Genomic DNA, 13,660 nt, shown 5'->3' with positions numbered 1-13,660 from the left:
CTTTGCTGGATCACTGGTCACTTTATTGCCAAAGTAACTTTCTAAGCTGCTCTGGGTTCGTCAAGAATCAACTGATCGATTCGACTTTAACGAGACACTGGCAATGTGCATTCAGCACAGTTTAAGCGTTCAATCCATCACTACCCTAGCTTTTTATCTTCTTCCTTTCTCCTTGCTCCATCTCTCTTTCTTTCCTAACTGGTTTGGGGAAGGGAAATTATCCCCTTATTAAAATTTAATTAAAGGCAATTTAACTTTTTAAAAAATGCCTGTAGACACAAAGTGTTACGGCTGTATCCTCTGCACTGTGATCTCTTTACCTCCATGACTCTGATGATGTACTGCTTTCTTCCGGAAGCTGATTTTAATTGTGGTGCTCTGAACTGCACACTGGCTCAACAATGTATATTTGTCTGAGTAGAAGAGGAAACCTCATAGGTCTGCTAGTCAATGTGTTGTACTTGTGTGTTTCGTGCAAAAGATCCAACTGGATCCAACATGACTGTCTATACCTGTACCCATTCCAAGTACTGGAGCTGTGATAGGGATCAAGACTGAATCACATTTAACCACTTGCTTTGAAACAGTACTTGGATCATTCCACACTGGTATTGCCATTCTCCCAAAAACATCATTTCCTTGTCATCTGCTGTAGTTGCTGTAATTTCCTGCTAAATGGCCAGGTCAGAATTCAAATCCAGTCCGATCGGGTGGCAGGACCAATTAAGTCCCTCCAGCCTTAGGGTCGAGGCCGCCGGTTAGGGAATGGATTATTTCATTAACCGACGATGTGGAGGCTGCTGGCTAATGGCAAGGCTGTTGTGCGGTCAGCCGCGCCCACGCACCCTCTAAATCCCCTGAGACGCAGCCCTGGGGCGGGTGACGGCACTGTTGCTCTTCAGGAAATCGCCCACTGCTCACATTCCTCCCTTCCCAGGCTGCTCCTTAATGACCCGTGACCCGCTGGCAGCCGCAGCTGTTGACGCAGAGTGACTAACGGCCCCTGTGGACAGCTCTGTGCCAGAATGCTCTAGTGAGGGCTGCATCATGGAAACTGAGGCTGCATCCCAACCCAATGCACACAAACAGTAATTTACAGGTGGCGATACAGAGTGAATGCAGCTAACCATCATATGAGCATATTTGCATGTGCATATGTATATATGTATAAAATATGCATATGTGTGGGTGAGCAAGAACACATTTCATTGGTACAAAGAGTTATCATCTGCCTGCAGTATGTGTGCATTCTGTGTATGCACAGACCTGCAGTTGCACAGCTGCTGTTATAAAACATGTGTTTAACCACCATCTGATTGCAGAATGTCTGTGTGCCAGTGTGACTGTGAGTGTGAGAGCATGAGTGTCTCTGTGGGCATGAGGATGTGTGTGTGACAGCTAGTCTATGGACAAGTGTTTGTGTGGCTGTAACTTGCCAGCATTTGCCTGTAAGCAATATATTAGGCTTTGCATTGCTTCAGCAGTGAGCTATGGATGATCTAGAGAAGGAGGGGTGTAATACTGAAGACTCTGTCTTCAGGGGATTCTTCTGTGTTCCTGAACTCACCGCTTTTATTCCTTATTCCTCCCCCTTCCAAGTAGCACAGACATCCCAATCAACTCAATACAGCTCAAAAAGCACATACCCTTTTTATTGAGTCTTGTGTCTTGTGTGTGTGTGTGTATATAATATATATACACACACACACACACAAGACACAAGACTTGTCCACACGAACACTTGTCCACAGACTAGCTGTCACACAAGCTTTCACAGTCTGGTCTGATATACATTATATATATATATAATATATATAATGTATATCAGACCAGACTGTGAAAGCTTCATATTGTAATTCAGAAAAAAGTTACTTTGGCATATGTGTTAGAGGTATTGACACAATGCCATACAGTATAATGCTGTACAGTTTCACTTTCAGAAAAGGCATCTGACATGTGGCTCCATGAGAAGGAGACAGCCAGGTGACATGAAAAGGGCTTTCTGAATGGGAGCATGTCAAATGCGGGTGAAAAGATGTAGGAGAAGAAAGACGGTGAGAGGGGAACACTGTTCGGGGAGACGCATAGAGCCAGTTGCTGAGAGCACACCAATAGAAAGAGACAAAACCGTAGAAAAATGGAGAGAATGTTGGACAGCCATGGCGAGGGAGGGGAGGATGCCAAAGAGCAGGAGAGAAATGAACAGTGAGGGACAGAGAGAGAGAGAGAGAGAGAGAGAGAGAGAGAGAGAGAGAGAGAGAGAGAGAGAGATCTCAGATCTGTGGCTGTGGAGTCTGATCAATTATTAATGCAATGCAGATTAGCACTGGAGCCGAAAAACGATGTAATGATGGCTGTCCATTCCCCTGCCGCTTTCCCCAGCCCCGTGGAGAGAGAGGCATAGAGGGAGAGAAGGATGCAGAGAAAGATGGAAAAGTATGCTACATTTTAGCTTTTACTTTTTGTTTACTCCACTGCAGAGACTGAGCAAAAGTCAAGTGGGAAATGCGTGTGTGTGTCTGTGTGGAAGCTACTGCAACACCCATCCTCTAGCAACACACCGAGAGATTTTAGATTTCAGAGATATCGTAAAACCCCCCAACTTCACCCCCACTGCCTCGTCATATTTTTTCTGTCCCCTGAAGTGATCATAACCCCAGCCATTGAAAAAGTAGCAGCCCTTTTCCTTGAAGCTGTCCTTACTTGTGTTCATCGTTAAAAGAAGGAACATTAGCCTCCCATCAACCTTTATTATTGCACCATGCTCTCCCGTGCACCACTCTCCTACCCCATGATACACTGCTTTAGTGTGTCACACTGCTCATTAATGTTTGTGTTAGCTGTCAAGGAAGCCCTTCCCATCACAACCTGTTGGAAAGAATTAGAGGCCTTTCCTTTTCCACTGGTGTAATGAAACCAGCATGAAAATCAGAGATGAATAGAGAAGTAAAAGACGTGATGAAAAGGATGGAGCCCTGGATGTGTTCCCACACAGAAGTGTTCTCTCAACTGTGCTCCAGGCTCTTTTTGAGAAGCCTGAGAGATGTGAACAAGAGTTCGCAATTAACCCAAGAAGTTGCATGGGATACTGGGGTGAGCTGACAGGAGGGCTGAGAGAGGTGGGGGAGGAAAGGCTGGCAGGCGGGCGGATGAGCATCCAAACACAGGGAGAGACAGAGAATTTGGGCAAACAGGCAACGGAACCTCTTTCCACTACCCCTGTAGCCGAGTGCCACCTCCTCGACCATATGTGGCTGTCAAGGGCCCTAAACTCATTAGTTCGTCTTTTTTGGTTTAGGAGAGAGAGAAAGAGAGAGAGATGCTTGGTAGATGAAAAAGCAACTCCAGGGAGAGATGGAGAGGGAGCCAGGGAAAGATCTGTGTGGTATAGCTACTGTCTTTGAGCCTGTCAGCCTGCGACTAAAGATCTGGATTTGTGTGACACATCTGTACAAAATCTCCGTCAGAGAGTTCCTGTCTGTCTTTATCTGTGGCCCAGGGGGTCCCCTCTTCTCACTTTCTAACTCCCTGTATCTCCCTCTCTCTCCACCGTGATGCTTGTTGCTCTCTAGGGGTCTGGACACGGTGTGAAGCGAAGAGCGCCCTGTCGAGTTCATGCTCTCAAACAAGCCTTGAGGGATCACGGGGTTTGGAGTGTTGAACCAGCCCGCCCTGTCTGCCACTATCTGGGCTACCACTCTGTCCGCCCCATTTTGCCACATTGGGATTCACCCCCTGGTTGAGATGGAGTTTTACCCTTGAAACGTGAGCTCTTCACCTAAAGATACAGCCAGACTCATTTCAAAAAGCTTACTATACATAGCCGCCATTTCTGGGGTAGCTCAGAGGTGAGTTTAGCATATGGTTTTGTTATTACAACTTCCTCATTGTCAGATATTGAAGGAACTGTGCAGAATTCTTAATTTAATAAAAGCATGCAGCTTTAATCTTTGCAGTTTCAAATATGAGTTGATGGTGTGTCCCAGCTGCAGTGTATAGCGGGTGGAACGTGACAATGTGATACTGTCATCCTTATCCCTGTAAGTCCCAAGCTGCCCATCTGTTTTCAGGTCCGCTCCGGTAGTGAGATCTCTGGTCCAGAACTCAGAGATGGAAGACGGCGGGGGCTGTCTGTGAGCACGGCCCGGTATGGGACTGTGAAAAGATTGAATGGCTCTGAATCGATGCTTTGCACTTTCTTCTGAGGGAGGAAAACAAAATGTGTCATCCTAGAGCTCCCAACTGGGGCCATACAGAGAACTTTGTTTGCCCTCCGTAGGAGGAGAGGAGGATCTGAAAACACATTGGCTCAGCAGTTCACTCACTGAGGGACACTGTGACCGTGATGATTGTGCCGCAACTTGGTCCTCCCACCATCTGAAAATGTGGTGCCTGCACAGTTACCGCAGCTGCACCTGTCCATGGGCCTTTGCACAGCCGTGACATCTGAGGAAGTCATGAGGTTGCGTGCGAGCCCTCGGTGTGCCGACGAAAGCGCGATTAGAGAAACAAGTACCCCTCAGCCCCCCACTGGTGCGTTTCAAACTGGAAACCGCACGGCTACATTCTGCTCCACCAACTCTGTAGAACGCAGAGCATTTATGGAAATTTAACCTGGTATAAACCGTCAGGTTAGATCTTGGCGAGGCAGCGTGAGGTGACACAGACCTTGATGTACAACCGCTGTGGAGGAAACGAGGCATGGGGCAGCCGAGGGGGAGCAGAGGCCAGCTGTACCTCCACGCACCTGGACTGCAAATGAGCAAAGCCCTGTTATAGGCAGGCTGAGAGGGGCTGCAAGACCAGGGGTCTTCGCTGCCGCACTCTACCTTGACGCTGCACAAGGCCTCAGGGGCTCACTAAGCAGGTGTTAGCTGAGATTTCTGCTCTGGGACAGCAGTGCAGTATGGGGCGGGGGGTGGGTGGTGAATTATGGTTGCCAGCTAGAGCCGAAGCTGTGAATTCTCCTGACTGTGCGGATCCTGGGGCCTGGCTTCGCAGCTGCCAGCTTCCTGCAACACCCCCAATAGATAGACACACACACACACACACACACACACCTTTGTTTCCTTCTCCTCTTCTTGCACAACTCTCCTGCCCCACTCCTGGGGGAGCAAGACTCAGCAGTGTTGGAGTCGCAGCCCACACATGGGGGTGGGCTGGGGTGGACAGCTGGTGGGGGAGGGGAAGCTGGTGCTTGTGCTAAGGTCTGTGGACTCCAGAGCCCTGCGTGGGACGGGTATACTGTACCCTTGAGCATGGTACTGCAGTTCAACTTTTAAACTCTCCATGTGAAAATGCTGCTATGTTAAAAGACTACACCCCAACTTCTGACATTGCATGCTGCCCTGCATGGAGCACACAGTGCATCAGAGTATTACCGCTTACAAGTACCCTTTTATTAGGCATAAACTCATCAAGAACTTCTTATTCACATGTCATTTGCTGATTTCATACATTCGGTGTTTTTCATTGTGTGATTTTTCTTTTCAAACCAAAATAAATTGCTAACAATTTAGGCTCTAATTTGCTTCGCAATCAGCCTTATCAGGAGTGACTTAGACATTTCCCATTTATATAGCTGAATATCTAATGAAGTAATTTAGGATAAGTGCCTGGCTCAAGGGCAAGAATACGGTGCTGATCCTCAGTTTGTGTTTTATAACTTTGCTGCTATAAGTCTGATCTTTTCTTCCCATCTCTTCTTAGTGACCAAAAGCTTCAAAATGTCCAGATTTTTAGAGCTGTGTTTGTGTGTAGATGTGTGTCTAAATGCAGTAAATGTGCTGAACTTAATGTGTTTCGCATACTGACAAATCACTCAATTTTACATTGATTTTAGTTGTACGTAGGACACATCAAGCATAATATAAATTGAATGTGCAGCCAGTACCTCTGATGAATTCAAATTTATTCAATATAAAAATGCAGATGGATTTTCAATACCATTTTGGCACACATTTTCAGTGTTTTATGGGAGCGGAAACACTTGGTGGTGTGTGGGAGAGAGCAGTCTTGCTTTATGCCTCCGAGATAATGGCAGATCATACTGTATATCCATGGAATCTGAGCTGGGAGAAGGTCATTCTGAACAATCGTAGTTACCTGAAGAGCAAGGAGATTGCACAGTGCGACCGATGGAGGTTGTGTGGTGAAGCACTGTTTCGGTACCATGCCTCATATTTCAGTAGCAAGGATGTTACATTACCTATACTGTTTATGCTCCAGTAACATCTATGCCATTTGAATTGCATGGATATTTTACTGTACCCTCCATGCTGTTTGATCTGTCTATGCTCGTACTGTACCTTGTCTGTTTTATTTACAAATGTAATGCAGTATCCTGACAAGGGCTTGTGCGTATGTGTGTGTTTCCAAGTGTGTAACTCAAGGAACACACCTGCGTTTTAATGGGCCAAGCACTGACAGAGGAGCCGTTGAGAAACCTGAGTGTGAGGCCAAAGAGCCCCCTCTTTATTGTTGTGATGGGCATTCTCTTTACTGCTGTTTATGGGCTCTTCCTGAGAATAAGCTCTGCCACCTCTGGCTTCAGTCTTTCTGCCTCTTTAGACCAGCAGGGTTTGTAAAGTGTTGTGCTCCAGGAATACTCAGCACCTTGTCATGTTTGTACGTCCCTGAAAGAATATTGTCGTATTGTATACGCAGTAGGTTTACCGAAGGACACTAAACCCTAAAAAGGTCTGTAGATCCTATACGCAGCCACAGGGTATTTACCAAGCTGTGTAACCTGTTTAGTGGACAACTCTCAGAAAGGTCTGACTATACATTTATAACTCAGCATCTGTCTTTTGACTACTTCAGCACAGAATTAAATTAAATTTTCATATACTGCCCTATTTGTATAGCTAAATATTTACCAAGGATATCTCATCATACAAAGAGTTTGAATGAATTCACATTATTTACTTCTCCCACTGCAACCTTATGAAAATGATAATAATATGAAGTTTTCAGGTTGATGTATACTGTAATCTAAATTCTGATAAAGTCAGTAGTGCAGAAATCCAATTAAATATTATTTTATCCATGTTCCACCCTTATTTCCATTAGCAAATGGAATTGTCATTACTGAAACAGCTCAAACACATTCAGAAATTAAATCTGCAAGGTCTACAAAAACTTTTCATTTTGGAATGCGTTATATTTTATCACTTCAGTAGGCATTTACCATATATGAAAAGCTATTTACAGACATCTGGGATGTTTTGTTTCTTTTGTTTCTTAAATTGTACCAAAAAAATAAAAGACTTATCGGTACTGAAACAGCATATAGGCAATGAAAATGGGACATTTTAATTCAGCGGGTTCAGTTAAAATGTGATGTTTTATTTGCTTAGCTGACACTTTTCTCCAAAGTGACTAACAACGTTAAAGCATCTACAACTATTTACCCATTTATACAGCTGGGTGACTTTACTGGAACAATTTAGGGTAAGTAGCTTGCAAGGGTACTACAATTGAAGGTGGGAATTAAACCTGCAACCTTTGAGTTCAAAGGCACCAGGTCTAACCACTACACTAGCAGCTGCCCCATGGTGTGTGTGTGTTCTATTTATGTAAGTAAGTATTATACTTGGGGTTTACGAGACCTTGGTGATGAGAAATTAATTCCTGTATACTTTTAAATATTTGAGTAGAGTCTATAAACTAAACAAGGTAGAAAGCACACGGAAGCATTTTGAAGCCATTTTGATTTTAGGTCAGCCCGCGACGGCAAACTGTTACAGCTTTTAGCACTTTCACCTTGCCGATGAACCACTTGGGTTTCAGTGCCTGCCCCTGCTCTAATACCCTTGAGCAAGGTACTTTCCCTGAACTCTTACAGTAAGAATAACCACCTGTATAAATGGGTAAATAATTGTAAGCAGCTTAGTACATAAACCTGGCAGTGTATGTCTCTTTGGAGAAAGACTATCAACACATAAAAATAATGTAACTTCTAATTATGCGATTAGACTGGGCTGTCGAGTACATAAACAGAATCATAGAGATAATAAAAGTTGAGAAATTTTGTGATGTGCTGTTGTTTCTTGCATGTAGAATATGTTATGCACAAAAACAGAAAACCTAGGTGTAATTATTCAAATGGCAATTACAGCTTCATAGTACATTAACTTTCTACTTATCTGAATAAAGGCTAGGAGCAGTATACTAGGTTTCGGTGTCATCGAGATATGCATGTGGTTAACAAAGTGGATGTACCAGTTTAACTTAAGTATCGATCTGAGCATGCTCAGGAGGTTTAAATTCAATCTGAGGAAATGGAGGGAAAATGGGGAAGCATCCCGTGGGTCCTCCTGGGCTGTTTTCTGTGCGCTTCCTGCTAAAGATCTGCAGTCTGCTACTGAAGTGCTACATCTCTAATGTTGGCTTTAGCAGCCTTTCTCTCCTCAGCCTTATTGAGCGATGTGTGAGGAGGGAATACGATTTTTGAGAGAACCGGAGGAGGGCTGAACTCAAGCAGAAACTTTATAGGCAGTGACCTGTTCATCATTGCAGGAGTTCCTCACTTTTTTGTGCGTGGAAGAGTAGGCTAACCCTAACCCTCCCCAAACACCACAAACTATTTTGCAGTTTCTGAAGGCTGTGAGCAGTAATTTCTTTAATCTGATAGTTTGAGAATAATAATTTGTGTCATTTGCTAATCTTTCTCAAATCAGTGTTATTTCACAAAACTGTTTTTGCGTGGTTTGTGACCATTTTTTGAAGTACACCTAAATGTGTGCTAATGTTAGATTGCTTTTGTTTAATGTAATCGACCAAAAATACAGTGTACATTAAACAAAATGTTTCATTCAAAGTAATTCTCCAATGGTTTCTGTGGAAGTATGACACATATTTAAAACATGTATGACAGCTTCCTTTTCAATATTCCACTTTGAACCAAATTTTAATCAGTAAAAGATTTTTCTGGAACATTATCCATCTCAAAATCACCTTACACTTTTGTCTTTGAATCAAGATCATATTTGCATATGTGATGATATTTATGATAAAATTGTTACAATACAGGCAATCCATAAAGAAATTTGATTCTCTGCAAATTACACCCAGACATCACAGATCACAAACATCACAATATGCAGCAATCCCAAATACACATACATTGATTATACATACATGCATACACAAAAATTTTTCCAGCTGTTCTGCAGCAGTTGCTAGAAATGTAGGACACTTAAGCATTGTTTTTTTTCATGCTTGTGTCTTGTTCCTTGTGCTATACTTGCTTATACCCATAAATATACAATATAAGTTTAGTAATTCTCATGTTGACCCATGCATAGGTTCATCTCCTTAAATGTTCTTCTACTGTTGTACCATAGTCAGCAGGGTAAGGAAGGTGAGCTCATTGTTTCAGGGGTGGTCCCTTCCAAGGTTGCTGCAGCCACAATGGAAATGTGTCCCTTTGGCGCCAAGAAATTACAGGAAAGATGGGGCATACCTATTCTTTAATGACTGTCGTACCTTTGCAATTACACTTTGCATGTCAAATTTTATCCAAAAATTATTTTTACAACCGGTTACTCCTTGTTTTTAAACGTGTGTAGTGCTTTGCGTGAAGCAGCTGGCCGACAGGTGCAATGAGCTCATCGGCTGCATATCCAACCCCCATCAGCCCACGCTATCGCTCTGGCCACAGTTTTTACCGTATCACCGACAGACGGCAGGTTGGCGGAGAGGCGGGGGCTGCAGGCACTACTCAGCACAAGCAAAGCGGGCAGAGTTAATGGGATCAGGCGGGAGAGGAGAGGGATCTATCTGTCGGTGAATGTTTAATCCCCCCCTGCCCCGGGCCCCTACGCCTGGGTGTCCCGGGGCTGCCGCCCCTCATCAGCACACCGTCGACGGGGAGCGCTTCTGTAAATATTTAATTGGCTGTGCCATGCCTGTGTTAATTATGTGGGCGCACCCGCTCTCCATTACCTCTCCCCTGGATCTCCAGCGCCCAGCCTCCCATCCACTGCTGCCTCCCACTGCTCCTGTCCCCTCCGCGCTCTCTTTCACACCATCTCTCATGTCCTCTTTTGTTCCCATTCTCAGTTGCCCATTCTCCACCTCTTTCCTTTCCCCGCCTCATTTTTGGTCATCGGCGCTACGCTAAACGGACTATTTTTGTATATTTTGCTCTGCCCTTTTACCCTTATCCCATTTCCTCATTGTGTGCTCACTTGCAAAGTATTGTATTCATTTGATTGCTGAGAGCAACAAGCAACAGACACATGCCCTGCGCTGGGCTGCAGGGGCAGGTTAAAGGTCAAGCACTTGTGATTGTTGAAGAACAATGGATTCCTGAGGAACAGGGAGACAAGGTTGATGGGGCTTGAGTGTGACAGCAGGATCTTGAGTGTGACAGCTGTGGAGGAGGTATGGTGGATAGGCATGAGGCTTTGCTCGAGCTGTCATTACCTTGAATGCACTGTGGCCCAGTGTGAGTGTTTTGACAGGCTATGGAAGAACAGGGGTGCATCATGGACCACTGCCACTAGCCCGCAGCAACGGGCAGCACACACACGTTCTGACCACCCATTCTGCCCCTCCCCAGTGCTGCCAACTCAAAGTAAAACAGGTGGTGGGTTTGTGCTGCGATCCACACAGGAGTTCTAATAAATTCCCCCCTGCCCGTCACTTGTCAGACACTGAAGCATATGGCTGGAGTCCAAGAAGAAGTCCCCTAGATCCCTCCGAAGTGGCCAGAGGTTGTGTGCTTCATCCTTGTAGGTCAAAGGGATGCCACCTCCCATTCCATTGTAAGGGTAAGCTGCTGGATGGTGGTTGGGAGAGGGTGGGGGTGTCAGCTTAGCAGGTGGAAAGAGCAGTAGCTAACGCTGGGAATAGCACCAGGCCGGGGGTGTGAAGTGATGCGTGAAAATCAGAATTGAAGGGGGAATAGAGAGCAGACCTTTATGGATCGGTAACCTTCACGTGTTCTTGGTGTATGCGTAAATCACACGTCCTGATCAAGGGGTCACACCTAAATTGACTTTGGAGGGTATGGCTGAAGAGCTTTCCCCCATTGGTGAGCATTCCACACACACACACACACCCCAAGTTAGGCCCGCTACAGATGGGCAATGGAAATATGCTCCACAGCAGCTACACTCCGTGTTGTCGATACGACAGTGCGACAGTGTGGCGAATGCCGGCTCCCTCCGTGCTTGTTGTGGGGGAGCATTTCTTCAACACTGCAAGCGTGTGCGCCCTCGGTCCTGGGTGGCCAAGATCTGCGACACTGAGGATGCTAATGCGATTGGTGTTTTCAGCAGAACACTTGCACGGGCACGTAGATCCGAGATCTGCCAGCTGCTCCTCACTCCAGGCCTCCTTCCACTGCTTATCTTACGCACATACACGCACATACATACTGCATGTTCGTGTGGCCAAAGATAAAAAGCGACCAACCTTTAGAATAAAGTTTATAATTAAACGATTAAACTGATCCAACTTTTGTTGCAGTAGAAATGGAACTCCTAATTTACTAGTGTCACTGCCGGTCACATGAACTGATGACTCAAACGAGCTTTTGCAATTTGTTTACAACGCCATGGCGTGAATTATAATGGTTGCGCCTTTTCATCATGCTCAGCAATTTGGCCGTGTCTTCGTTAAAGATCCCACTTGAATTAAAAACGGAGTGCTCCGCCATCAGATGCTGTGCTGCGCAGTCTGAGCCCGTCTTTTTCTTTTTCTTTTTTTCTCTTCACAGCCCTGAATCAGTACTTGGCACTCGAAGCGAGAGCTGGCACCCCACGCCTCGCTGCGTTAAATGCAAACCTCCTGCCTCCTTAACTCTTTGCTGCACCATGCTGTGACCCATGGCCATCGTGCACCGCTTAAGTTCTGCTGGTGTATCGGAGGAGAGCGGCCCTAGCGTGGCGCTGCAGTAGGCGGAGGAGCCTGTGGGGGGCGTGGCAGTGAAACAGAGAAATGCTCTGCCATGTTGGCATTTGGCAGGGTGGGCAAGGGCACAGACTACATCCTGGTGAGGAGCACCTGCTCCAGTATGGTGTGTCCAGCACCACGTGGGTGGGGTGTGCCCTTCTTCCTCCTGTCACCTTTACTTGTGCATGAGCGTCTGCCTAAGTGCCCGTGTGTTTTCACGTTTGCGTCTGCGCCTGTGTGTGTGTGTGCGTGCATGTGTGCGTGGTGTTTGTGCGGGGCCAGCCCCTCTGTGCCCATCCCCTCCCGCTGCTGCCGCTGCCGCTGTCCCTTCATTTCACGCTCCGCTGCCTTCGCGTGAATCCTCTTCCCCCGGCTCATTATCGCCTCTGTTCAATGGGCGAGTATGGGCCGCGTCTGCAGGGGGGAAAAAACCAAATCATTATTCAAATGTAGCGAGGGTCAGTGAAAACCCGGTATCAGTTTGTTTGTATGTTTATTGCCTCCCTTAAACAAATAACTAAGTAAACCACAAGACACGTTCTGGCTGACCCGGATCAATGAGCTAGAGAACCCGGCGGGTCTGCGGAGAACGGTGGGCTCTGTGTTCGTCTAATAACTGCATTATGTTCACTCGCCACCGTTTCTTCCTTGGCAGGGCTGGGTGTGCGCGCCGCCGAGTTCGGCCACTTGCCCGACAACATCACAGTGAGTGAGGGCGAGAGCGTCATCCTGAGGTAGGCCTTTTACATTCGCGCCGCGCCACTTCGGCACGGGCGGCTCCCTCCACTCACAGATTTGCTCCACGTCCCCCACCTTAAAGCATTCATTTCGCTTCCGCTTAAACATCTCCCCGTCCGACCCCTGCCGCGATCGGCCCCATTTGCTGCCTTTCATGCAGCGATGTTGCTCAGCCCCCCGCTAAGAGTTGTACTGCTGGCTGGTCCTCATGTAACATTGTCATGTTACTCTCTGCCAAAGAGTGCCGTCGCTCTTGTCCCCCAAGTAACTTTGTCGCCGAACATGAAGCCAAAATGGAACTCTGCCTCGCCTGTGATTTATTCCTCCAAATTTATCGTGACTTGGAGCGCAGTAATAACGTTGCTATTGGCAGATCATTAGGGACCTCTTGTGGCGACAGGCACTACAGCAGGCAAACAGGGCACCGTTTTCACAGAAACGCGGAAGGACTCGGGAGGTGCTTTAAATTCACGTTTATTTATTTAGCTGACACTTTTCAAAAAAGCGACCTGAAATGTTAAGCGACCTGCAGTGATTTATCCATTGACACACAGCAGAGTCATTTTAACTGGAGCAATTTTGGCGACAGCAGCAAGTGGGATTAGAACCAGTTTCCTTACGGTGCGAGGCTACAGCTCAACATTTACATTTATTCATTTAGCAGAAGTTTTTCTCCAAAATAACGCACATCTCAGAGAATAATAAAAGGAGTGCATTAGATTAGCAGAACAACAAATTTGGATGCAGGCACGTGATTCTAGAGTACAGTTAATTTGTCACATTCCACCGCAGAAACCAATGTACATCACACGAGTAGCTACAGCCTATAGGTTTATCCAATGTTAAACAAATTTGTCTTAAAAAATTATTAAACACGGACACATTTATCAAGCACTTATGCGACCAGGGGAGAGGTGAGTTTTGAGACCCTTCCTGAATGCTGAGAGATTCAGCAGTTCTGAGTGAGAGGAGGAGGTCATTTCATCCCATTGGAGCCAGAACCAAAAAACTTTGCACT

General features: G+C 46.0%; 1 protein-coding gene across 2 annotated transcripts in view; it reads left to right on the top strand.

Moving 5' to 3' along the window:
• iglon5 (IgLON family member 5) overlaps window positions 1–13,660 on the top strand; it is a 68,520-nt gene that overhangs the window by 42,181 nt on the left and 12,679 nt on the right. For both annotated transcript variants that reach the window (XM_018727002.2, XM_018727000.2), the window contains one exon: window positions 12,560–12,638. In XM_018727002.2, coding sequence (XP_018582518.1) covers window positions 12,560–12,638 — 79 coding nt within the window. The remainder of the gene's footprint in view (window positions 1–12,559; window positions 12,639–13,660) is intronic.

This window comes from Scleropages formosus, chromosome 18 (assembly GCF_900964775.1).
Source record: "Scleropages formosus chromosome 18, fSclFor1.1, whole genome shotgun sequence".
NCBI classification, from domain to species: Eukaryota; Metazoa; Chordata; class Actinopteri; order Osteoglossiformes; family Osteoglossidae; genus Scleropages; species Scleropages formosus.
The sequence above is the reverse complement of the archived record's forward strand: the minus strand, read 5'-3'. Positions and strand labels throughout refer to the sequence as shown.